At 31.1% G+C, this 25,616-nt stretch overlaps 1 protein-coding gene across 1 annotated transcript; it reads right to left on the bottom strand.

The window, feature by feature from the left end:
- Window positions 1–364: 364 nt before the first annotated feature.
- fam210b (family with sequence similarity 210 member B) lies at window positions 365–24,084 on the bottom strand. The gene is made up of 3 exons (XM_073852209.1): window positions 23,363–24,084; window positions 8,586–8,752; window positions 365–1,116 (listed from the first exon to the last, which is right to left on the bottom strand). Exons 1-3 carry the CDS (start codon window positions 23,801–23,803, stop codon window positions 900–902), a joined length of 825 nt encoding a protein of 274 aa, XP_073708310.1. The 5' UTR covers window positions 23,804–24,084; the 3' UTR covers window positions 365–899.
- Window positions 24,085–25,616: the final 1,532 nt, after the last annotated feature.

Below are 25,616 nucleotides of genomic sequence, written 5' to 3' on the forward strand. Positions count from 1 at the left end.
TGTCATTTTTTTATCAGCAATTATCAGTTGTGCTTTTGTTGCAAAAAATTTTTGCAATTATGAGTATTAGTATTTATTTAATATTGTTTTGAACTTCTATATTTAGTTTATTGACTTATTTATTTTTGTAGGAATAAGTGTGTCATACATGTGTAATAAAAGTTAAAGGAGATTTTTTTTCTCCATCTCTGAAAAATGTTTGTTTTTCTATCGAGATTAGAATATATTTTAGCTACATTAGAAAATGACATGATCATCAGAATTGAATTTCTGATGACTCTTCCTGTCTACAGTTTAGCAAAAAAAAAAAAGGCAGAAAATTCACTTATGCAACAACAACAAAAAAAAAAATCCAAACAGTTAGTCCTTACAGGACAAATATTTTATTACACAATTAAACAGCCAAATATAACATTGTCTTTTTCAATATTAAATTTCTAATAATATTACACAATGAAATTTTCAAAATAATTAACAGTCGCAAAATTGTCCTGAAATCTCCTAAAAAGCCCGTTTGGTAGAGGTGATTAACATTAGTGTGAACTAAATCAATTCAACTGTCTTACAAGAAGACAAACCAACACATTACAGTCCTTCATTCACTGATAAACTTACAAAAATCACAGCTGATAAAATCAAGAAATGTCAGAAATCACACAAGGACTGTCGAGCTTAAAACTGAAGAACATTCATGAAAGTCCTGATCAGAAAAGAAGTCAAATCAGCAGTGGTTTTGTGAGAGGCACTCGATTCGTCACGTTAATGAACGATTCCACCCGAAGCATCAGATGAGGTACTCTACGCTCTAGAAACGCGCTGCAGGAAGTTAGTGTCGTAGTGGTGCGTGAATGAAGTGCTCTGGAGAAGCTTATGAAGGTTGTGGTTAGCGGCGCTGGAGCTCAAGGGCCGGACGCTCTGGCTCTGAAGAGTCCCGTCTTCCTGAGGTGTCTGACGATCAGAGGCACGGACACCAGCGTGATGCTGATCCGCACCGGAGCGAAGAGCTTGTGGACGGCGTACGCTAAAACAAACGTACTGGTGCCCGCCGCCATCCTGGACTGAACCACCGACTCACTGAAGCCCAGCTTACACAGCAGAGCCGCCATATCCAACCCACTGAAACACAACAAACATCAGAGCATCTGCTAAATCAACCAATGCAAATGCAATGAAACACATCAGAGATTTGACCACAGTATAATCAGTCTAATAGGGCTGCAACTAACAACTATTTTAATAGTCGACTAGTCACCGACTATTGAAACGATTAGTCGACTAATCGGATAATTATTCAATTTTTCTCAAATTTAGCATGAGATTGCTTTAATTATGTGGAAAATTATAGTAAATACAAGAAAGAAGGGGGTACTTCAATGAAAAATGCATATTTTATTGAACTTTGCTGCTGATAGGCCAATTCATACTAAAAGTAAATAAAAATGCCCTGTCTAAAACCATTTAGGCACAATAATCGGTCAGTACAGACATAAATGCATAAATTAAGAAACTCTATAATCTTTTTAAAGGACAGGCACATTTGTTTTATAAGAAAAAATAAATTAAAATCAAGTAAACATTTTCTTCCTGTAAACCAGGGGCAGGCACATCAGCAGCAATAATATCGTAAACAAACATATACATAAACATATAAACGTATATCCAAAACAAAACGTATTGGCTTCCATGTTATTTAAATCTTACCGAGGCCAGCCAAACTGGTTTCATTTAACTGTCCGACGTGCTTTCTCTTTAAATGTTCGTGCATCACAGAGGTGCTGCCGTGATGCACAAGGACTGCTTTACAAACCATGCAGGTAATCTTTTTATTCGCCGTAGCAGGCTAAAATGCTCCCAAACTTTATGCCTGTTTCACACATACTCAGTCTGCATTGCGTCTACAGTCCGTGTGCGTTACGTATGCGGTGCAGAAGCAGCACGGACTCGTTTTGCGCTCACACAGAACGCGTTTACAGTCCGTACATTGTGAACGTTGTAATCCGTTAACATGGGTGTGGAAAAAAAATACGCACTTTAGACGGAGTATGTGTGAAACGGGCGTGTTTTGGTACGCGCAGCTGCTGCATTCAGTGCATTGGACGCCGCCATTTCTGTATGTTATCGCTCAGCATAGAAGCTAATGCCTATGTGCGACTCTCGGCAGAGAGATGCCTCACTCGGTCAGAGAAAACATGTCTGGCGACAACATCGACAATGAAATTCATTGTCGACTATTTCTATTATCGATTTTTGTCGACAACGTCGACGAATCGTTGCAGCCCTACAGTCTAATACAGAAATTTGTGACAAAATATTAAACACATATTGTAATACATAAGCATAACATAATATATTCTAAAATAAACTAAAACAAATAAAAACTGTATAGACAAAAAAAAATATTTTTGTATATTATGTAATTTTTTTAATAATATTAATATAATTTATTTAATATATATTTTTTGTTTTATTTTTTCTTAAATTTTTTGTAGGAATAAGTGTTATGTTGGCTGTCTAAAGTTGCAAAATGTGAAAAATGTGTAAAAGGTTAAAGGTTTAAAAATAGTCTTGCATCACATCATTGTATTTTCTCAAAAATGACAAAATATAAAAAAATATTTTAAAAAATAAACTAAAACTGAAAAAAAAAACTGTATAGACAAAAAAAATACTTTATTATTTAAATTAAAATTATTAAATTTCATGTATTATTTAAATTAAATTTATTATTTATTAATTTTTTTTTACTATTAATTTATTTAATATAGTTTTACTTTTTTCTTTAATTTGTTTTGTAGGAATAAGTGTTATGTTGGCTGTCTAAAGTTGCAAAATGTGGAAAATTTGTAATAAAAGTTAAAAGTTTAAAAATAGTCTTGCATCACATCATTGTATTTTACTAAATACCATCTAAATTTTTAATTTTTCTGGAAAATATTGGTGACATAAAATATATAACAAAATATTTTAAAAACAAACTAAAACAGAAAAAAAAACTGTATAGACAAAAATAAAAAAATTACTACTTTATTATTTAAATTAAAAGTAAATTTAATGTATTATTTAAATTAAATTTATTAATTTTTTTTTACTATTCATTTATTTAATATAGTTTTACTTTTTTTTTTTTCTTTAATTTTTTTTGTAGGAATAAGTGTTATGTTGGCTGTCTAAAGTTGCAAAATGTGGAAAATGTGTAATAAAAGTTAAAAGTTTAAAAATAGTCTTGCATCACATCATTGTATTTTCTCAAATACCATCAAAAATTTTTATTTTTCTGGAAAATATAAGTGACAAAATAAAACAAAATATTTTAAAAATAAACAAACTGAAAACTATAGACAAAAATAAATAAATTAAATGTATTACTTTATTTTTTAAATTAAATTAAAATTATTAAATTTAATGTATTATTTAAATTAAATTTATTATTTATTAATAATTTAATTATTTAATATAGGTTTAAAAAAAATCTTAATTTTTTTTGTAGGAATAAGTTTTATGTTGGCTGTCTAAAGTTGCAAAATGTGGAAAATTTGTAATAAAAGTTAAAAGTTTAAAAATAGTCTTGCATCACATCATTGTATTTTACTAAATACCATCTAAATTTTTAATTTTTCTGAAAAATATTGGTGACAAAATATATTTTAAAATAAACTAAAACTGAACGAAAAACTGTATAGACAAAAAATAAATAAATAAAATTTAAATGTATTAATTTATTATTTAAATTAAATTTAAATTTAATTACTTAAATTATTCAATTTAATATATTATTTAATTTATTATTTATTAATTATTAATAACTTATTTAAATGTTCTATCTAATATAGTTTTTAAAAAAAAATTGTAGGAATAAGTGTTATGTTGGCTGTCTAAAGTTGCAAAATATGAGAAAATGTGTAATAAAAGTTAAAGGTTTAAAAATAGTCTTGCTTCACATCATTGTGATTTTCTCAAATAGCATCTTAATTTTTTTTTTTCTGGAAAATATTAGTGACAAAATATAAAACACAAAATATTTTAAAAATAAACTAAAACTGAAAAAAAAAAACTGTATAGACAAATAAATAAATTTAATTTATTACTTTATTATTTAAATTAAATTAAAAATATTAAATTAAATGTATTATTTAAATTAAATTTATTATTATTTTTTTTTATTATTATTTATTTAATATAGTTTTTTTTTTTTATCTTTAATTTTTTTGTAGGAATAAGTGTTATGTTGGCTGTCTAAAGTTGCAAAATATGAGAAAATGTGTAATAAAAGTTAAAGGTTTAAAAAATAGTCTTGCATCACATCATTGTATTTTACTAAATACCATCTAAATTTTTTCTGGAAAATAGTGACAAAATATAAAACAAAATATTTAAAAAACAAACTAAAACTGAAAAAAACAAAAATAAAAAAAAATTATTACTTTATTATTTAAATTAAATTAAAATTATTAAATTTAATGTATTTAAATTTATTTATTATTATATATTTAATATAGTTTTTTTTTTTTATCTTTATTTTTTTTGTAGGAATAAGTGTTATGTTGGCTGTCTAAAGTTGCAAAATATGAGAAAATGTGTAGTAAAAGTTAAAAGTTTGAAAATAGTCTTGCATCACATCATTGTATTTTACTAAATACCATCTAAATTTATTTTTCTGGAAAATATTGGTGACATAAAATATAAAACAAAATATATTTTAAAATAAAAACTCAAACTGAAATAAAAACTGTATAGACAAAAATAAATAAATAGAAATTTAATTTAAATGTATTAATTTATTATTTAAATTAAATTAAAATTTAATTACTTAACTTATTCAATTTAACATATTATTTAAATTATTTAATTTATTATTTATTAATTATTAATATAACTTAAATTTTTCATTTAATATAGTTTTTACAAAAAAATTTTGTAGGAATAAGTGTTATGTTGGCTGTCTAAGTTGCAAAATGTGGAAAATGTGTAATAAAAGTTAAAGGTTTAAAAATAGTCTTGCATCACATCATTGTATTTTCTCAAATACCATCTAAATTTTTTATTTTTCTGGAAAATATTAGTGACAAAATATAAAACACAATATTTTAAAAAATAAACTAAAACGAGAAAAAAAAACTGTATAGACAAAAATAAAAAAATTACTTTATTATTTAAATTAAAAGTATTAAATTTAATGTATTATTTAAATTAAATTTATTATTATTATTTTTTTTAACTATTCATTTATTTAATATAGTTTTACTTTTTTTTCTTTAATTTTTTTGTAGGAATAAGCGTTATGTTGGCTGTCTAAAGTTGCAAAATGTGGAAAATGTGTAATAAAAGTTAAAAGTTTAAAAATAGTCTTGCTTCACATCATTGTATTTTCTCAAATACCATCAAAAAAATTTTTTTTCTGGAAAATATAAGTGACAAAATATAAAACAAAATATTTTAAAAATAAACAAACTGAAAACTATAGACAAAAATAAATAAATTAAATGTATTACTTTAAATTTAATAATTTTAATTTAATTTAAATAATAATGTATTTAAATTAAATTTATTAATTTTTTTTTTACTATTCATTTATTTAATATAGTTTTACTTTTTTTTCTTTAATTTTTTTTGTAGGAATAAGTGTTATGTTGGCTGTGTAAAGTTGCAAAATATGAGAAAATGTGTAATAAAAGTTAAAAGTTTAAAAATAGTCTTGCATCACATCATTGTATTTTACTAAATACCATCTAAATTTTTAATTTTTCTGGAAAATATTGGTGACATAAAATATAAAACAAAATATTTTAAAAACAAACTAAAACGGAAAAAAAACTGTATAGACAAAAATATAAAAATTACTTTATTATTTAAATTAAAATTATTAAATTTAATGTATTATTTAAATTAAATTTATTATTTATTAATTTTTTTTTACTATTCATTTATTTAATATAGTTTTACTTTTTTTTCTTTCATTTTTTTGTAGGAATAAGTGTTATGTTGGCTGTGTAAAGTTGCAAAATATGAGAAAATGTGTAATAAAAGTTAAAAGTTTAAAAATAGTCTTGCTTCACATCATTGTATTTTCTCAAATACCATTTAAATTTTTTATTTTTCTGGAAAATATAAGTGACAAAATATAAAACAATATTTTAAAAATAAACAAACTGAAAACTATAGACAAAAATAAATAAATTAAATGTATTACTTTATTATTTAAATTAAATTAAAATTATTACATTTAATGTATTATTTAAATTAAATTTATTATTTATTAATTTTTTTTACTATTCATTTATTTAATATAGTTTTACTTTTTTTTCTTTAATTTTTTTTGTAGGAATAAGTGTTATGTTGGCTGTGTAAAGTTGCAAAATATGAGAAAATGTGTAATAAAAGTTAAAAGTTTAAAAATAGTCTTGCATCACATCATTGTATTTTACTAAATACCATCTAAATTTTTTATTTTTCTGGAAAATATTAGTGACAAAATATAAAACACAATATTTAAAAAACAAACTAAAACTGAAAAAAAAAAAAACTATAGACAAAAATAAAAAAAATATTACTTTATTATTTAAATTAAATTAAAATTATTAAATTTAATGTATTATTTAAATTTATTTTATTATTTATTATTTTATTATTATTTATTTAATATAGTTTTTTTTTTAAATCTTTATTTTTTTTTTGTAGGAATAAGTGTTATGTTGGCTGTCTAAGTTGCAAAATGTGGAAAATGTGTAATAAAAGTTAAAAGTTTAAAAATAGTCTTGCATCACATCATTGTATTTTACTAAATACCATGTAATTTTTTTATTTTTCTGGAAAATATTGGTGATATAAAATATAAAACAAAATATATTTTAAAATAAACTAAAACTGAAATAAAAACTGTATAGACAAAAATAAATAAATAATTAAATTTAAATGTATTAATTTATTATTTAAATTAAATTTAAATTTAATTACTTAAATTATTCAATTTAATATATTATTTAAATTATTTAATTTATTATTTATTAATTATTAATATAACTTATTTAAATTTTTTATTTAATATAGTTATTAAAAAAATTGTAGGAATAAGTGTTATGTTGGCTGTCTAAAGTTGCAAAATATGAGAAAATGTGCAATAAAAGTGAAAGTCTTGCTTCACATCATTGTGATTTTCTCAAATAGCATCTTAATTTTTTCTGGAAATTTTTTACTGTTTTTCTTTTATATAATCAAAAAAATAAAACCAAAAAAATGCTTTGTGAAAAGTCTAACTATCGAGATGATATAAAATGTATTTTTACATGAGAAAATGACATGATCATTAGAACTGCATAAATGAATGAATGCAAATGCAATGAACCACATTAGTGATTTGACCACAGTACAATCAGTGTAATACATCATTTAGCAATAAATAAAATAAAAATATATATTTTTTATTTTATAAAATGTAAAATATATATATATATATATATATGTGTGTGTGTGTGTGTGTGTGTGTGTGTATGTGTGTGTGTGTGTGTGTGTGTGTGTGTGTATATATGTATATATTAAATATTAAAATATTAAAAAAGCCTGTTAAGGTAGAGCTTGCACTGATGAAAGTGTGCAATAAATAAAGTCAAGAGTGTTATAAAATACAAAACTGTGTTGTATCCATCTCTCTCATGGCTGCCCAACCCTGTTCCTGGAGATCTAACCATCCTACAAAGTTCAGCTCCAACCCTGAACCAGCTAATTAACCTCTTAGGTAGCACTTGATAATTACAGACATCTGTGTTGGAGCGAGCAGGAACAAGGTTGGGCACCCCTTTTTATGGTTTATGCATTATATAAAGATAACAATTAAAAAAACTTTTTCTTGTAAAGTGTACTCCACCCAGCGTTAGATTTTTCCAGTGTGAGCAAACATTGGCAGAATTAGTCGATATCTATATCACTCATTTACAAACCACAAGTGCTTTATTGCTTTTATGAAATGGGCAGAAAAGATTACACACACATACATAAATACCATAAACACATACTTATTTCAGCTAGTTGAGGAGGAAACATTTTTATTTAGATTTAGTTTCACTTCATATCATAAAATAAACTATAACTGACTATAAAATAACACTGGCTCAAAAAACATTACATTAATGATAATCATTGCAATAAATCTATAAATCTTCAAATAACAGTGATTAACAGGTTTGGTACATTAGTAAAATTTGATATACACACTGTTTTTTTTTTAAGAAAATAGTTATATATAGTCTTAGAAAAAATTAGTGTCAATTCTGTTAAAAAATGCTAATTAAATTTGCATGAATATATATTTAATTATATACATTTGACTGTTTTGTTAAACAAATGAATCTGACTAGTATACATTTTTATTTAGATTTTTCAATAGTAAAAAAAAATACATTTCAATAATAAAATGTTTTCATTGATTGGTTTATTTTTATTATTGATTTTAAGAAAATCTTTATATTTATATTAGGATTTTAAAACAAAAAAAAACAAAAAAACAAGTACATATTATTCAAAAACATGGAATTTTTTCCTCATATTATATTATATTTTTATTAAAAATAAAAAATCCTGACTATGGCTCTGACCTGGATACGGCGAGGTAGAACATTCCCAGAGATATGAGGGAGATTCCGATGTGGAAGGAGACGCCGACGGCACCGTACTCCTTAAACACCTTCCTGAGCTGCTGCGTCTTACTGGGCTTCTCATCTGACCTCTGACCTTCAGATCCGGACACAGACGACACCTGATCCTGCCGAGACACACAGACCAGAACCATCAGAGGAAACACTTCATACATCAGACCGCTGAAAACAACAGAGTCTGACGGAGGGATTCAGGACCAATCTAAAAGCAACTCTGAGCGAAGAAAAAATAAACAAAAAAACTTCATCTTAGTGAGAAGGCAGGGTTGCTAGTTATGACACAGCCTTTTGAAGACTGTGATGGTTGGTTGTTCAAGATGAAAATAAAAGAGCACTTAAGTGTAAGGTCTAGAATAAGCTGTCACTTTGGAATTACAGGCGTAATATATATATCTCCGGAGATAGATATATAATTAGATATATTAATGTGTGACCCTGGACCACAAAACCAGTCATAAGGTTAAATTTTACAAAACTGAGATATATACATCATATAAAAGATCAATAAATAAGCTTTCTATTGATGTATGGTTTGTTAGGATAGGACAATATTTGGCCGAGATACAACTATTTGACAATCTGGAATCTGAGGATGCAAAAAAATCTAAATACTGAGAAAATCACCTTTAAAGTTGTCCAAATTGAGCTCTTAACAATGCATATTACTAATCAAAAATTACATTTTGATAGGTTTACAGTAGGAATTTTACAAAAAATCTTCATGGAACATGATCTTTACTTAATTTCCTAATGATTTTTGGCATAAAAGAAAAATCAATAATTTTGACCCATACAATGTATTTTTGGCTATTGCTACAAATATACCCCAGCGACTTAAGACTGGTTTTGTGGTCCAGGGTCACATATACATATATATATATATATATATATATATATATATATATATAAATAAATAAATTACTTAAAATAATTACTTTTTTCTTCACTAGGATCTTTTCTTAAATTTTAATTTTTCACACTTAGATTTTTTTTTTATGAATACAGGCCCTGAATGTTCTAACCAAGGCCTGTGAAAGCTGCCAAAAGCCCCCCCCCCCCCCCAGTGGGAGGAGCTTAACAGCCCACAACCAATCAGAACGCAGCAGCTCTCCAACGACTCCGGCAGGAGCCAATGACTGCAGTGCTGCCGTGAACAGCGTGAGTGAGGATTCAGAAATAAACATCAGAGCTCAATTTAGCTCTAATCGTCCAATAGAAGTAGATTTGACTGTCTGTGCTTCAGTGAATTTATAGTGTTGGAGGTTTCGAAGAAACTCCGAGTAGAATCCAAACACTGGAGAAACCAATGAGAAGCGTCTGTTTACACGACAAATCAGCGTGTTTGTGTTGGTCCTCGTGTGACAGTGCTGATTATGTTAACCTATGAGCCACAAACGTGACCTAATTCAACCTCCAACAACACAAAGAACACAGCCTTTCATCGCCATGGAGACGCCAGCCGTGTGTGTGGCAACGTGCCAGCGTTCAAACAGACACAATGGTGTGTTGTGTAAGATAAGAGTGTTTGAGACTCACAACATCACAATCTACACACATGCAGACGTTACAGCCCTGAGGATCAAATGAAATACACGTCTACATTTATTACAGTTTGTGTGCCTAAAATACTAGGGTTGTTGCCATGACATTTTGACACTTTCCAGCGATATCGTATACTATTTGAACTGAACTGACCATGATATCACTGAATTGATGAACTGCCTTTAACGGAAAATTGATTGTTTACAATAATGCGTTACTTACACACTATGGTGCTGTTTAAATACTGTGAAGCTGCTTTGACACAATCTGTATTGTTAAAAGCGCTTTATAAATGACTTGACATTTTCACTGTGCCACAAGATAAAAATCAATATAATTAATATTGATATTTAAATCTTGGAAATCATAAAAAATAAAAAGTTCTAAATGCAGGGTTTCCACTCTAAAGGTCATTGCTCACTGAGTCCGAAATTTTCATATGCGTCTTGTTTTTTTTTTTTTGGTTTTTTTGTATTCATCATCCTTTTCTATTCAAATGCTTGCTACTGATGCGAAAACACAGAACATCAAAGCTGATCCGATTTTTTATTTTTTGTGACGGATGTAAGTTTCAGAGTTAATGGGGTTGACATCATGAGGTTGTATTTGTTTTTTAACGTGTGAAACATTCATATGAAATGCAATGACCTTAAGCCATATGTAAAATTTCCCAACTTTTCACTGACTAAAATGCTGAATTTCCATTATCTATAATGAACAGATCCACTTGCAAGCTTTATTTACTTGTTCACAGACATTTTTAGTACAAAACACACTACTCGTTTTTTTTTTTTTTTGCCTTTACCCATTAAATGCACTTTGGCATTATTCTCTACAGAAACTAATTTTTTTTTTTTATGCCTTTAAAGGATACAGATCTGGCCATTAAAAATGCGTCTATTTTCACGCGGCAGCCTGCAATTCGGCACGCGTGGGCACGCGTCCTGCCGCAGCGGCTTTTTTAGATTTTTTTACAACGTTGTTGCACTTCATATAATATCCACCAGGTGGCGCAAGGAACAACATTCTGTAGCCAAACACCATGGCCAGCTCTAGGGGGCGTTGGTCACAAATACCAGTACAATAGTTCAATGATTCCTCTTTCCTGAAATTATGGTTCAAACCAATAGCAAAAAGATAGCCTATTCATAAGCAGGTGCAGTTGTATTGTTATTTTGTTTTCTTTCTTTGTTTTCCTGACGAACATTTATTAGACTGCATCGGAAACAGAAATGTTAATTTCGGTTATTTTATTTCTCCAACCGACAACTGACGTAAACCGCTAAATTCGTTTTCAGGGATTAATTATACACAAGCAAGAAGCAGCATAAACATCAGAACCTCACGTGCAGAGCTTATGCACAGAGAAAAACCCAACAAACCTATATATAATAATAAATAAAATAGGCCCACATAAGAAATATATGTTTTTCTTTTCTGAATGAATAATAATTTAACAAATTAATAAGTAGCAAGCCTATATGCAGAATTTTAGGCAATTTCTGTGATGCGCCCTTAAACCAGCATCTTGTTTCCATTTTTTTTTTTTTTTTTTACAAATAGCCTACACGTTTTTTTTTTGTTTTTTTTTTTATTTTTATTGTGATTGTACACAAATAACAGAAATATGTAAAATATCATAGTTTTAAGCAATGCCGTACTCTTGAACGAGTATTGTAAGCTGTATCCACTTTATTAAGGGGAAAAAAACCAAGTGATCCTGACGGCACCGCAGGCAGTTAAATAACTCGACAACTTTCACCTTCACAATAACATACATTATATATTTCAGCGTTTTAAAGCAACATCAAATTAAGATATGCATGTTTAAGAGGTAGTTCGTCTTTTTCTTTTTCTAAGATACACAATTTTAGATACACTGACAATTAATTTGAGTAGAGACAGATAGAAATGGGAAGGATAAATATAAACTACAGTATTTTTGCGATTTTGGTGCTTAGAAATTTATTCTAAGCGGGCCGCGGGCGAATAATATAGTTAATATAGCGCGGAGCGGGTGGATGCGGAATAAAACCTCGTGGAAGCGGGACTGGAAAAGCACTTTGTTATATCCTATAGACTATTTAGATACTTCATCATCAAGCAAAAATTTATTCATAAGCAGGAGCAGTTTTATTATTATTTTCTTTTATTTTTTTCCTGTTGAACTTTTATTAGACTGCATTGATAATAGAAATGTTAATTTCTGTTTTTTTTTTTTCCAAAGGACAACCGACGCGTTTAGTTATTATTAACGACAAGATTGTCTTAAATTACATTTAAATTGAATCGTGGCTGTGACACATTAATAACAGTTAAATTCGTTTTGAGGGGTTAATTGTACACAAGCAAAAAGCAGCATAAACATCAGAACATCACGCGCAGATCTTATGCACAGAGAAAACCCAAAAAAGCTGTATGTAAAATAAATAAAAATGCCCATATGCGAAATATAAATTTCTTAATGAATAATAATTTAACAAAACGAAATAAAATAAAATTAATAAGTAGCAAGCCTATATGCAGAATTGTAGGCAATTTCTGTGACGCGCCCTTGAACCAGCATCTTGTTTACATTTTTTTTTTTTTTTACAAATAGCATACACATCTGTTTTTTCATTGTGATTGTACACAAGTAACAGAAATATGTAAAATAGCATAGTTTTGAGCAATCCCTTACTCTTGAACGAGTATTGTAAGCTGTATCCACTTAATTAAAGGGGGAAAAAAACGTGATCCTGACGGCGCCGCAGGCAGTTAAATAACTGGACCACTTTCACCTTCAGAATAAAATACATTATATATTTCAGCGTTTTAAAGCAACATCAAATTAAGATATGCATGTTTAAGAGGTAGTTCCTCTTTTTCTTTTTCTAAGATACACAATTTTAGATACACTGACAATTAATTTGAGTAGAGAGGAATAGAAATGGAGAGGTTAAATATAAACTACTGTTTTTATAGAGTTAAAAATTAATTAATTAATTTATTAGTATTATTACTATTATTATTTTGATTTGTTTTTGCGATTTTGGTGCTTAGAAATTTATTCTAAGCGGGCAGCGGGCGAATAATATAGTTAATATAGCGGGAGCGGGTGGATGCGGAATAAAACCTTGTGGAATCGGGATTGGAAAAGCACTTTATTGTTATATCCTGTAGACTATACTTCATCATCAAGCATGGGCGTCGGGAGCAAAAAAAATGTGGGTGGGTCCTCCCCCAGAAAAATAAATACTTTAGTATATGCCATTTTCTGTAGTCTGGTGCCTTTTATTTAATGTTTTTACACAATGCAAATACTCCATATTTACAAATATTACAAAAGACGGCTGTTCTGCAACATTTTCAGTGGCGTAAGTGATAATACGAGTAACACATCGTTTTTGACGCGGGAGACCCGAGTTCGCATCCGCCTTATGGTGAAATCATTTTCGAAATCGTCTCCCTTTTCACTTATATCACATCGGAAAGGCATTTGTTTATTTGTTAATTAATGAAATAATTGAAAAGTTGAAATAAAGTATCAACTAGGGTTAGGTCACCTACCGTAAGTGTATCTGAGCACTATACTGTACTTTTAGGAGTGTTAATAATTAATTTTATTATTATTATTATTATTATTGTCTTTAGATTTGTTCTTACATTTTGATGCCGTACATTATTATGACGCACTGCCCATGCAGTTTTTTTTTTTTTTTTTTTCTTAAAAACTAATTGAAGTGAAAGGGAAGAAACCCATGTAGATTTGGCCTAATGTCCATAAATACTATAGCCTAGTATTGTATCCTAATATAGAAAATAATTTAGACAAATAAACAGAAGGCTCACTTTTGAAAACAATAAAGCTTAGCCTATATGACTGACAACGAATACAACAATTGTTAAGTATCAAAAGTGCTCCAGTGAGTTATGCAATTTTTTTCCACCTTTTTTTCTTTTTCTTTTTTTTTTAAAGTGGAAAAGTAGTTCTTCTATTTCGGAGAAGTTCATTAAGTCTGTCTCTTAACAGCTTCCAGTCACGAACTGCGGGTACTCCGACCAACGATCAGTAAAAGTTTTTTTTTTTTTTTTTTTTTTTATTCATCTTTAAACAGCTCCGATTTACATCATTTTAGCCTGGAACTAGGCTTAAGTCTGTTCTGGGAAACCAAAGGGAAGTGTAGTTTTTTTTTAATTTTTTTTTTATCAGTTTTCTGAAAAGTAGCCGTTAATGAGGCATCAGAGTTAAGCGGCATGCAGTATAAAGAGCGAAATGTTTATGAATGGCAGAGTGGGGGTGGGGTGGGGTGTTGAATGCTGTCTGTTGCCTTGTTGTAATCAACATTTGGAGACTTGGGGGTGGTGGGGGCGGATTCCGACTGCATTCAGTTGCATTTCGAATTCAGCATTCAAATGCATGCCAGGGAGAAGGGGAAAGCTTTCCTCACACGCTCCACTTTTTTCAAAACATTAGTGTCCAACCTGACACGCGGGTCAGTGGATAAACAACCCGAACCCGACCGTTTTCAAATAACCCACCCGCAACTCGGACCGCAGAATAAAAAAAATAAATATTGTACCCGACCCGCCTCCTGACCCGTATGTTTAATACTAAAGTGATTAAGCTGTGGAGATGCAGTCTGAAATATCCCGACATCAGAAATCCATTGGTGTACAAGCTAAAAAATAAAATTAAAATAAAACAATGTGTCCTGTTGTAAAGTCGTTGCCGTATTGTTGTGTATGAAGTTCAGATGTTATTATTTTAAGAAATATATATGTTTTAGGATTCTCCTTATTTTTGTTTTAGACATCCATCAATTACGGTGAATAAAAAAAATTCCGCGCTGGTGGAAACAAGACTTTCGCTTCTACTTTTGAGACCGGTGTTCTGACGTTTTTCTAAAAAAAAAAAAAATAAGAATTCAAAATTCAAAATTTATTGTCATAAAAACAGAAGGTGAATATAATTCAAAAATGTTAAGTATTTGCTGATTAAAGAAAACATGAAGGATGCCGCTTAATATTTGGCTTTTACGTGAACTTTAAAGCATATCCCTCATTCCATTTGTTTTCTTTGTTTTGTAATCTTTATATTATTTTCGTGAAATGTATTTTTGCTCAACATGCATTTCTCGTGGCCACGAGTTTAATGAATAAACCAACCTGCGTGACATTAGTAACCCAGAATTATTTGAGATATTTCGTTTTGAGTTAAGAAATTGTTTGCCTATATTAATTGTTATAGAAATTAATACAATATTAAATAATTATACAGGCGATGCTGTATATGCTAATGCTGTCTGTGCGCAATGTAGACAGCTTTCACAAGTGTTTACATGTATTACATGTTGGCCTACTTCAAATTAAATAGCCCTGCAAGAAACATTTCATGCATCCCACAATCTTGTCCATTGACTGACCTTCTTTTTTTCCCATTATATTTGTATTATTCGTTTGTATTCGTTATTTTTTCCTTCATTTTGATCTCGTTACATAACATTCTGAATGTAAATGATACTGTAAAGGTGCTATGACTGGGGTTTTTACTGGAATGCAGTTTAAAGGTTAAATTTAACATATATTGTATTTTATTTAGTCTAACTAATAGACAAATAACTGAAGAGTGAATCATTCACATAGTTTCATTTGGAAATAATTTATCGTCACACAGTAAAATAGGCCTACATTCCTTCTCTTAACTAAAGAATTGAACATATAAAATATGAATTGAACATATTTTATTTTGTTTAGTCCAATTAACAGACTAGACTATATAAATATTAAACTGTTTTACTGAGAAATGAATCATTCACGTAGTTTCATTTGTAAATGAAAACATCATGTATCGTCACACACGGGGATAAATACAATCAAAAAGTCAAAACGTAATTGGCATAATTGTCAGGCGTTAAAAATAAATAGCCCTAACCAGGTATTGAAATAATAATAACCTATAATAAGAATAAATAATAAGTGATTTAGAGCTATCTACTTTTTTCTTTATTGTGAATCGCTTAACCTAAATAACTTTATATATGCTATTTGGCATATATTTAGCAAATATTGTGAACTACAATTATGCCAATAAAGTTTTGACTTTATGATTGTATTAATGCACGTGTGTGACCATACGATTTACAAATGGAACGTGAATGATTCACTCGACAATGAAACACTATATAGGTTATAATTAGACTAAAAATGAATATATGCCATATAGTATAATCAAAGCTTTCATGGCATGTCAGCATTTATCATTTAGATTCGGAATGTTAAGAGATCGAAATTAAGGGGGACATACTGAATATAAACGAATAATACATTTATTACAGAAAAAAAGGATCAATTAATGGATAAGACTTAAGGATGCATAAAATGTTTCTTGCAGGGCTATTTAATTTGAAGTACTTATATGTAATAAATTCTTGATAAACTTTTGAATGCTGTCTACATCGCGCACAGACATTCGCATATACAGCATTGCCTATTGTTAATATATAACTTAATATTGCATTAATTTCTATAACAATTAATAAAAACATTTCTTAACTCAAAATAAAAAATATTAATAAACCTATCTCTGATAATCCTGGGTTATGGTTACGCAGGTTTGTTTATGCATTAAACATAAGGATGTCGTTACCTCGACAAAATAATCTTGTGGCCACGACATAATATGACATTCCCAGGAATTAATATCTCGTGGCAATGACAAAAAGTAATATGACGTTCCTACGAATTCATTTGTGTGGCCACGACAAACATAAGTGAACCGAAGGTGTCCCCTCCAGGTTACCGTACCTTTTAGTTTGCAGCAATGTTTTCAGCCTGCTCCAGTCCAGTGCGTTACATGACTGCCCCCTACTGATCATGTCTTTCCTATGTCATTGTATTTTCCGTGTTCCTTTGGAATACACCGGCGTCACGCGAGACCACTTTACTTCCCGCGCGCATTTTAAATGGCCAGATCTGTAGCTATTGCCAAAAATGCAACCTGGGCTGTTTTTTTTACTGTAAACGAGACAAACTTAAAAGCATAATTACGACAAATGAGCCGTTTTTGAGATTGACCGTAATTTCGTTTTGCGGTCATTTACAATATTACAATAATGCGTTACTTACACACTATTGTTCTGTTTAAATACTGTGCAGTTGCTTTGACACAATCTGTATTGTTAAAAGCGCTTTATAAATAAAGGTGACTTGACTTGACTTGACTAATGCCTCGTTTCCACTGAGTGGTACGGTACAGTACGGTACGGGTCGGGTCGGAAAACCATGAATTGGCTAGCGTTTCCACTGCCGACAGTACCCTTACTTGATAGGCGTGGTGTATGCCGGAAAGTAGTGATAACGTCACTTGATAGACATGGTGTATGACGGAAAGTAGCTTGACGTCATTCTTGCGCAAAGAAGAAAGCTAAGACCGCAAACATCAATGGAGGACATTCGCGAGTTATGTTTCGCGGTGGCATTGTTTTGCAAGGTGTTGTGTGTGTTTTAAAAATGGCGCCTCTTGTGTTGCGTTGTCGTTCTGTAGCACGCGCAAGTGACGATTCTCTGTCAACCAATCAACGCTCTGCAGTGAGTCTAGCTCCACCCTTTAGTACCGTTCCACTGTGCTAGGTACCACAACGGAAGGGTACCCAAAAAGTGGTACGGTACAGTTCGGCATTTTGGTACCATTCACAACTTTTGATAGTGGAAACGCAAATAAATGCGTACCGTTCCGTTCCGTACCGTACCGTACCGCTCAGTGGAAACGAGGCATAAGGCCTTCTCAACACACCATGAAACTTTGCTGGAAGTATGGCCTGGGTCTCTACACATGAACTCCAGCATTGAGAACATTGTTTGTGTACACAGAGTTTACTAAAAAGAAAGGTTTTGAACAACTCACTTTCACTGTTTGAGTTTCCGCTCGCGTCCGTCTTGCCAGTCAAGAACTATTGATCTCCGAATGCGAATGAATGACTCCATAGGACGAAATATTAGGCTTATATGAGGCTATTTTTACAACTAGAAGGTTCATATTGTTTTTCACTTGCAACAAAACAACGAATTACCCCTGCATTTATATGGAAATATGCTTTAGGAGCTATCCATCCTCGCATTCGGAGATGGACACTTGTTGACTGGCAAGACGGCCGCGAGCGGAAACTCAAACAGTGAAAGTGAGTTGTTCAACACCTTTCTTTTTAGTAAACTCTGTGTACACCAACAATGTTCTCAATGCTGGAGTTCATGTGTAGAGACCCAGGCCATACTTCCAGCAAAGTTTCATGGTGTGTCGAGTCTTCTTAGTGGTAAAAAAATATTGATTTTGATGCGCTCAAAGTTATGCCCCTAGTTCTCCCATTCACCGGCCACTGACCACAAAACGAAATCACAAATCTCAAAAGGGGCTCGTTTGTCGTAATTATGCTTTTATATAAGTTTGTCTCGTTTACAGTTTAAAAAAAAAAAAAAAAAAAAAAAAAAAAAAAAAAAACAGCCCAGGTTGCATTTTGGCAATAGTTATCCTTTAAGGCAGTAGTTCTCAATCCTGGTCCTGGGGGACCCCTGCTCTGCACTTTTTGCATGTCTCCCTTATTTAACACACCTGCTGAGATCATCAGCTCGTTAGGAGAGAGATACATAAACTGAACTAACGAGCTGATGATTTCAATCAAGTTTGTTAAATAAGGGAGACATGCAAAACGTGCAGAGCAGGGGTCCCCCAGGACCAGGATTGAGAACCACTGCTTTAAGGGTTAAATGCCCTGAAAGACTTTTTGCTTGTTCATCATTCAGTCTTTCTATATAGTCACATTTAGGTTTTGCTTTTCTATCGTTTACTTTCAACACCTGAAATGGTCATTTTGTAGCCAAAGACCTTGGAATTAACATTTTCCTGGCATGTTTGCCTAAGTTAACAGGTACAGCCTAACTGGATTTGACTCAAGAGATTGCTGGTGAATGAAGGGAAAGTGGAAGGAAATAAAAAGGCACTGAAATAGCCTTACCATAACAATAGGCAAAACACATGAAACAACACAATTTAAACAAATGGTATAAAAAAAAATTAATTTTGATAAAAGGAAACAACAAAGCAACAACCAAAAATCTGTGATATTCCATGCTTAGAATAGACCTTTTAAAATTCCATGATATTCCAGAAATCCCATGACCTGAGGGAATCCTGTTCATGGACCTGTTGTTATAAAAGCTGCAGTGTTAGATTTTTTCATTTATTAGCCAAATGACAATTGTCCTGTGGTGTGAATGTCTCAAGCATGGTTCAATAAATTACAACTTTTATAAATTAAAAAGAAAAGCATAAAAATGTTGCACAATTGTACAAGTGTCTATTTTAGTAAATGGCAATCATTTTTTTCCATCCATATTTTTCTGAAAGTGTAGGAACTTGATACATTTTGTCTCTAAAAACCATGTCCTCTGGTGTGACACCATCAGCCAATTCCAGAAAAAAAATAAAAATAAAATGTAATTAGTTGAAGAAGCCCATTCATGATCATGTTACTGAGCAGCCAAATTGTTTTTAAAAAAAAATCATTCACATCTTAATAAATATAGTTTGGAAATCAATCATATTTAGCTGTACCACACATGCAGGCTCTAGAAGAGTTTCAGTCACATACTGATTGACTAAGAGACTAAACTGAGACTAAACTTAAAAAAAAAAACAAAAAAAAAAAACGTTAATATTGTTTGTATCAAAATTAAACTTTCTCCTTTGACTTCTTCAAAATTAAACAGAAATACTTTTAATAACTATGATTTCTGTCCTTTAGTGTGACAAAATGTCCTATGGTGTAACACACAAAAGAACCACGGATTTGTTTTTCTGTCAAATTACCTTTAAAAAAAAACAACGGTTGAGTATTGCAATAGGGGAGATATAAATATTGCTCATCTTAAAATGGTATAATCTTCTAGCAAAGTTCGTCTTGAAATTGTCCAACAAGTCATGGAGAAAATTTTTTTAATTATAATTTTATATTAAATAACACTATATGAAAATAAGTGTCTAACAATGAAGATTTAATCACTCATGCTTTTTGCTCAGTTTTTGCTATGTCACACCATAGGACACATTTCTGGAACAGTTCAGTAATAATGTTTTAAAAAAAAAAAAAAAATGAAAGAATTGACGAAGTTAGTGACCTTTTATATTTTTTAAAAGATCAGACTTCACACTACAGAAATATGCATTTCTTCTTTAAAAATCTTTTAAAACAAAAAAAATTAATTCCTGTCTATTTGTCAACTACCCACTACATTCATTACTATACTTAAAATCAAATTTTGACTATTTGAGGTCAAATTATTCTTACGCACATATGAATATTTAATTGCTCATATTTTAATTGAACATATATGATTATATCAACACTTCAAACAATTAGCCTATATGCTTTAATGCAAGCATATTTATGACTTATGCAACCTAATTAATTACAATACAATGCAAAGTCTTAAGTATAAAAATAATGAAATTATGACACATGACCAGAAAAAGTATTTTTTATGGAGAGAAAATATAAAAATAAATAATAATAATAATAATAATAATCTATATATATTTTTTATTATTTGTTTATATTAACATTTATTGTAGTTTTTTTTCCTTCACAAACTAAAATTTTTTTTGCTACAGATCACTATTTTCCAGTTACAGTTTAATCAGTTGACTCTCAAAACTGTTTTAACTCATTAAATGTTCAGATGAAACTGCAAAATCAATAATTCAGCCATTCATCGAGTGTTTTTGTGCCAGTCAAGACAAAATATTACATATGATAAACATTTCATCAATTATTTATAACCTTATTTTAATACTATTTTATTGCGGTTTGTTTTTGTAATATTGCATGTAAACACAACCAAGCCAATAATGTACTTTACAAGTAAAAAAACAGCACAAAACAGCTAGAAACTCGTTCATGAATGTGCTTTTGAACAATGGTGTGATTAACCTTCACAAACCCAGTGCCTCTGGAAATCCAGTGTAGGTCATTCAGACTCTTTTATGTGAAATCTGCAAATGTTTGCAACCCTGTCTTGATAACCAGACTTGTGTGATTACTTTCAAGAAATAGACTAAAAATGTGCTTGTTAAACAGAATATATAAAGCTAAAAGCCACAGGAAGGATGCAGATGACGTAAAGGCTGCGTGTGACCCTTGACCAGGAAACAAACACACACTGAGCCAACTTTTAAAACCTGGAGAAATGCCAGACGCTCTCACTGACCTCAGCAAACCAACCACACCAAAGACTAGTGTTGATGTTAATGTTTTTCTACCATCTAACTCAACCTGTATCACGAAATTACCCAGAACACTACATTAAGATCAACAACAGTGGTTTAAACTAGTGGCTTGACAAAGTATTTCACAATAGAAGCCTCACTAATAAACACACACACACACAAACACACAAACACAGAGAAACCAGAAGAGCAGCGTCATCAGGAACGGTCTGCATTCTAGTTTGACATTACAGTGAAAGTGAAAGATGACTAACTACTAGATCAGCTGTTGATGTAGAACTAGACGAACCAGTCGATGCAAACACCATTAAAATACCACAGCATTACCATCAACACCTATGATACTGCAATCAAAAAATTCCATATCATAACTAAATTAATATAATAATGCATCTGCACCATGGTAACACCAGTGTACCATAGTAAACAGCGTCCAGCAGAACAGAGAGTTTGTAACTTCGAAGAAGAGTTTCTGTATCCAGAGGAAGTAAAAATGGACCACAAAACCAGCCAGAAGTAGCACGGGTATATTTGTAGCAATAGGCAAAAATACATTGAAAGTCAAAAATATTTTTTTTCTTTTATGCTAAAAATCATTAGGATTAAGTAAAGATCATGTTTCATGAAGATATTTTGTAAAATTCCTACAATATATCAAACCTTAATTTTTTAATGAGTAATATGCATTGCTAAAAACTTCAATTGGACTTTAAAAAGAACTTTAAAAGATTATTTTCACAACCACAGCATTACCATGAATGCCTATGATATCACAATATTAAATTCTATAAATCACAATAAATGAATATAATAATGCATCTACAGTCCATGGTAGCTCCATAGTAAACAGCCTTCAGCAGAACAGAGTTTGCAGTAACTTCAAAGAAGTTTCTGTATCCAGAGGAAGTCAAAATGTGACCCTGAACCACAAAACCAGTGTAGCAGGGGTATATTTGTAGCAATAGGCAAAAATACATTGAAGTCAATTTTTTTTTTCTTTTATGCCAAAAGTCATCATGATATTAAGTAAAGATCATGTTTCATAAGATATTTTGTAAATTTCCTACAATATATCAAACCTTAATTTTTGATTAGTAATGTGCATTGCTAAGAACTTCATTTGGACAACTTTAAAAAGTTATTTTCTCAACCACAGCATTACCATGAATGCCTATAATATCACAATCTTCAAATCTATAATCACAATAAATGAATATTTATTAGCGTTCAGCAGAACGGAGTTTGCAGTAACTTCAAAGAAGTTTCTGTATCCAGAGGAAGTAAAAATGTGACCCTGAACCACAAAACCAGTGTAGCAGGGGTACATTTGTAGCAATAGGCAAAAATACATTGAAGTCAAAAAAACAAAAAAACAAAAAAGTTCTTTCATGACAAAAACCGTTATGATTAAAGATCATGTTTCATGAAGATATTTTGTACATTTCCTACAATATATCAAACCTTCATTTTTGATAAGTAATATGCATTGCTAAGAACTTCATTTGGACAACTTTAAAAGGCAATTCTCTCAGTATTTAGATTTGCATCCTCACATTACATAGTTTTAAAAATGTGTATCTGGATACATCAATAGAAAGCTATTTATTCTGGAAAAAGTGACTGGTTTTGTCGTCCAGGGTCTTAAATGACAACATAAACACTGAGAAAAAAAACGAGCCCGAACATGAAAAACTACAGAAAATGTAAACACTACACAAACTTTCTGTGACTGTGACGTTAAACGCTCAGAACGGAACAAAGAGCGCGTCAGCTCGATTACACAAGCGTTCTGCACACAATACAACACGCTCAAGAATATTAGACACTCGCTGGATCCACCTGTCAATACTGTAACTAATAATAAACCACAAATAAACAGTAAGTGTTTTATCGTAACTCCAATATGTTGACGTACCGTTTCAATATTAGCGGCGCGTTCAGCTTGCGTTTTCTCGGGCGTCGTGGATGATTGTCTCGTTTGGATCATGACTGGAGCTGAAGAACGAACGTTTAGAAACGATTCAAGTTCACTGAGTTTAAGCACGTTTCGATCGCCGTTCCTCGAGTCGCTGTATTCCCGCCGCGGCGCTGCAGCGTTCAAAGCAAACGCCGCCATTCGCGCTTGTGCAACGAGATCCGGCGAGGATTCCAACCGAGTCCCGTGTAAACAGGAACGGAGTAGGACAGGTTTGCTGGCAGTTAATCTCCGGTAAACAAGACAGCAGCATGTCGCGCGGTAGTTACGCAATGAGCGGCTCGCGTCGCCGGTGTTGTGAAGTACTTGCAGCGGTCCGGTGAAGTTGAAACGCTGCAGAAATAAAGCCGCTCCAGAAACGTTCCTCCGACAGTGGAACATCGCTCCGACATGAACGGGAATAACGCTAAATATGATACGAGCGTGTGCGCGTGACGAGCCCGCCTCAGCTGATCGGTGATGATCCGTGAAGACCCGCCTCTCTCTCCGTTCACTGACAAACGTTCAAATAAGAGTTGCACATCATCACCAGCCAGGTGCACAATCTCACTGGAAATGTCACACAGTGTAAAATGAGATGAGTGTCTCCAAGTGTCCTTTGCTCCCGCGATCCGGATGTAAAACTATCCGTGTCTTGACATGTTAATGACGAGGGCAAACCGCCAGAGAATGAAATGTAACACGCGAGACTGATATGAGCTCAGTGCCAACATCAATAAAACTCCAGCGTGCAGCGCCGCTCTCACTTTTATAGTGTTTGTTAATTCAGCGTCATATTGCGTCCACAGGATGTGGTTAGACTTTCCACCCTCATTTAAATATAGTTTGAATACCTCTGACATTTCACCCCCCGACTGACACACTGACTGACTGACTGAGAAGAAACTGAGTCACTGATGAAGCTGCAGCCGCTGATGTGGAATTCACACGTGCTTTATAACGGGAAGCTGGAAACCCGCCATCAAAAACAAGCTGAGACACCTGATCACATCCGTGCAACACACTCACTGCGAAAAAAGCTTTTCTAGCGTAGATTTTTGTCTTGTTTCCAGCCAAAATATCTAAAAATTCTTAAATCAGGAAGGACTTTCTAGACAAGTAAAAATTATTTTCTTGTTTTCAGAAAAAACAAGTCAAAATGAAGTGAGTTTTTGCTTAGAACAAGCTAAATAATCTGCCAATGGGGTAAAAAAAAATGTTATTTCAAACAGAAAACAAGAGTATTTTTCTTACCCCATTGGTAGACTAGTTTGCTTGTTTCAAGCTAAAATGCACTTAATTTTGACTTTTTTTTTTCTGAAAACAAGACAATTTTTACTGGTCTAGAAAATCAAAGTGTTCTTCAAAATGAATAAAAACACTGAAATTCAATGCGAACCTGCAATAATTAATCAATCCCATTTAATTAACCGATGTCTTTGCTGCCGACCTTCGATGATCCAATTCATCCATACTAATAAGAAAAAATTACTCAAGATTTGTTCTTCTGCGGTCTACTGTACAGACGGAGATTTTCTTTTCTCTAAGTCTGAGGCTTTTGCTGTGAAAAGGCTTTTACATTTGACAAAAATAGAACTTTTTATATTAAAAACAAACAAGTAAGCCCTGCCCAGATTTAAAAAGTAACACAAAAGTAACGTAACGCATTACTTTCCATAAAAAGTAACTAAGTAACGTAATTTGTTTATAACTTTTATAACTTTTTTAAGAAGTAACGGAATATTGTAATGCATTACTTTTATCAGTATAAAACACTAAAATATACATAAATATAGTTTTTATTTATGTATATAAGGCTGCATTTATTTGATCAAAAATACAGAAAAATTGTGAAATATTATTAGAATTTAAAATAGCTGTTTTCTATATGAATATCTATTAAAATGTAATTAATTGTTGTGATCAAAGCTGAATTTTCAGCATCATTACTGCAGTCTTCAGCAGTGTTGAGGAAAGTTACTTTTAAAAGTAATGCTTTACTCCCTAAAAAGTAACTAATTACATTACTTAGTTACTTTTTATGGAAAGCAATGCGTTACGTTTCTTTTGTGTTACTTTTTAAATCTGGGCAGGGCTTGCTTGTTTGTTTTTAATATAAAAAGTTATATTTTTGTCAAATGTAAAAGCCTTTTCAAATTCACACCAAAAGACTCAGGCTGAAGGAAAAGTAAATTGACGTCTGTACAGTAGACCA

The sequence above is a fragment of the Garra rufa genome, chromosome 12, assembly GCF_049309525.1.
Source record: "Garra rufa chromosome 12, GarRuf1.0, whole genome shotgun sequence".
Lineage (NCBI taxonomy): Eukaryota > Metazoa > Chordata > Actinopteri > Cypriniformes > Cyprinidae > Garra > Garra rufa.

Bases quoted from the DNA above. Each gene is read 5' to 3' on its own strand.
- fam210b (XM_073852209.1), bottom strand. From the start codon at position 23,803: ATGTTCCACTGTCGGAGGAACGTTTCTGGAGCGGCTTTATTTCTGCAG. The intron at 8,753-23,362 runs GTACGTCAACAT...GTGTCTCGGCAG, and splicing joins GCGCCGCTAATATTGAAACG to GATCAGGTGTCGTCTGTGTC. The intron at 1,117-8,585 runs GTCAGAGCCATA...GTTGTGTTTCAG, and splicing joins TTCTACCTCGCCGTATCCAG to TGGGTTGGATATGGCGGCTC.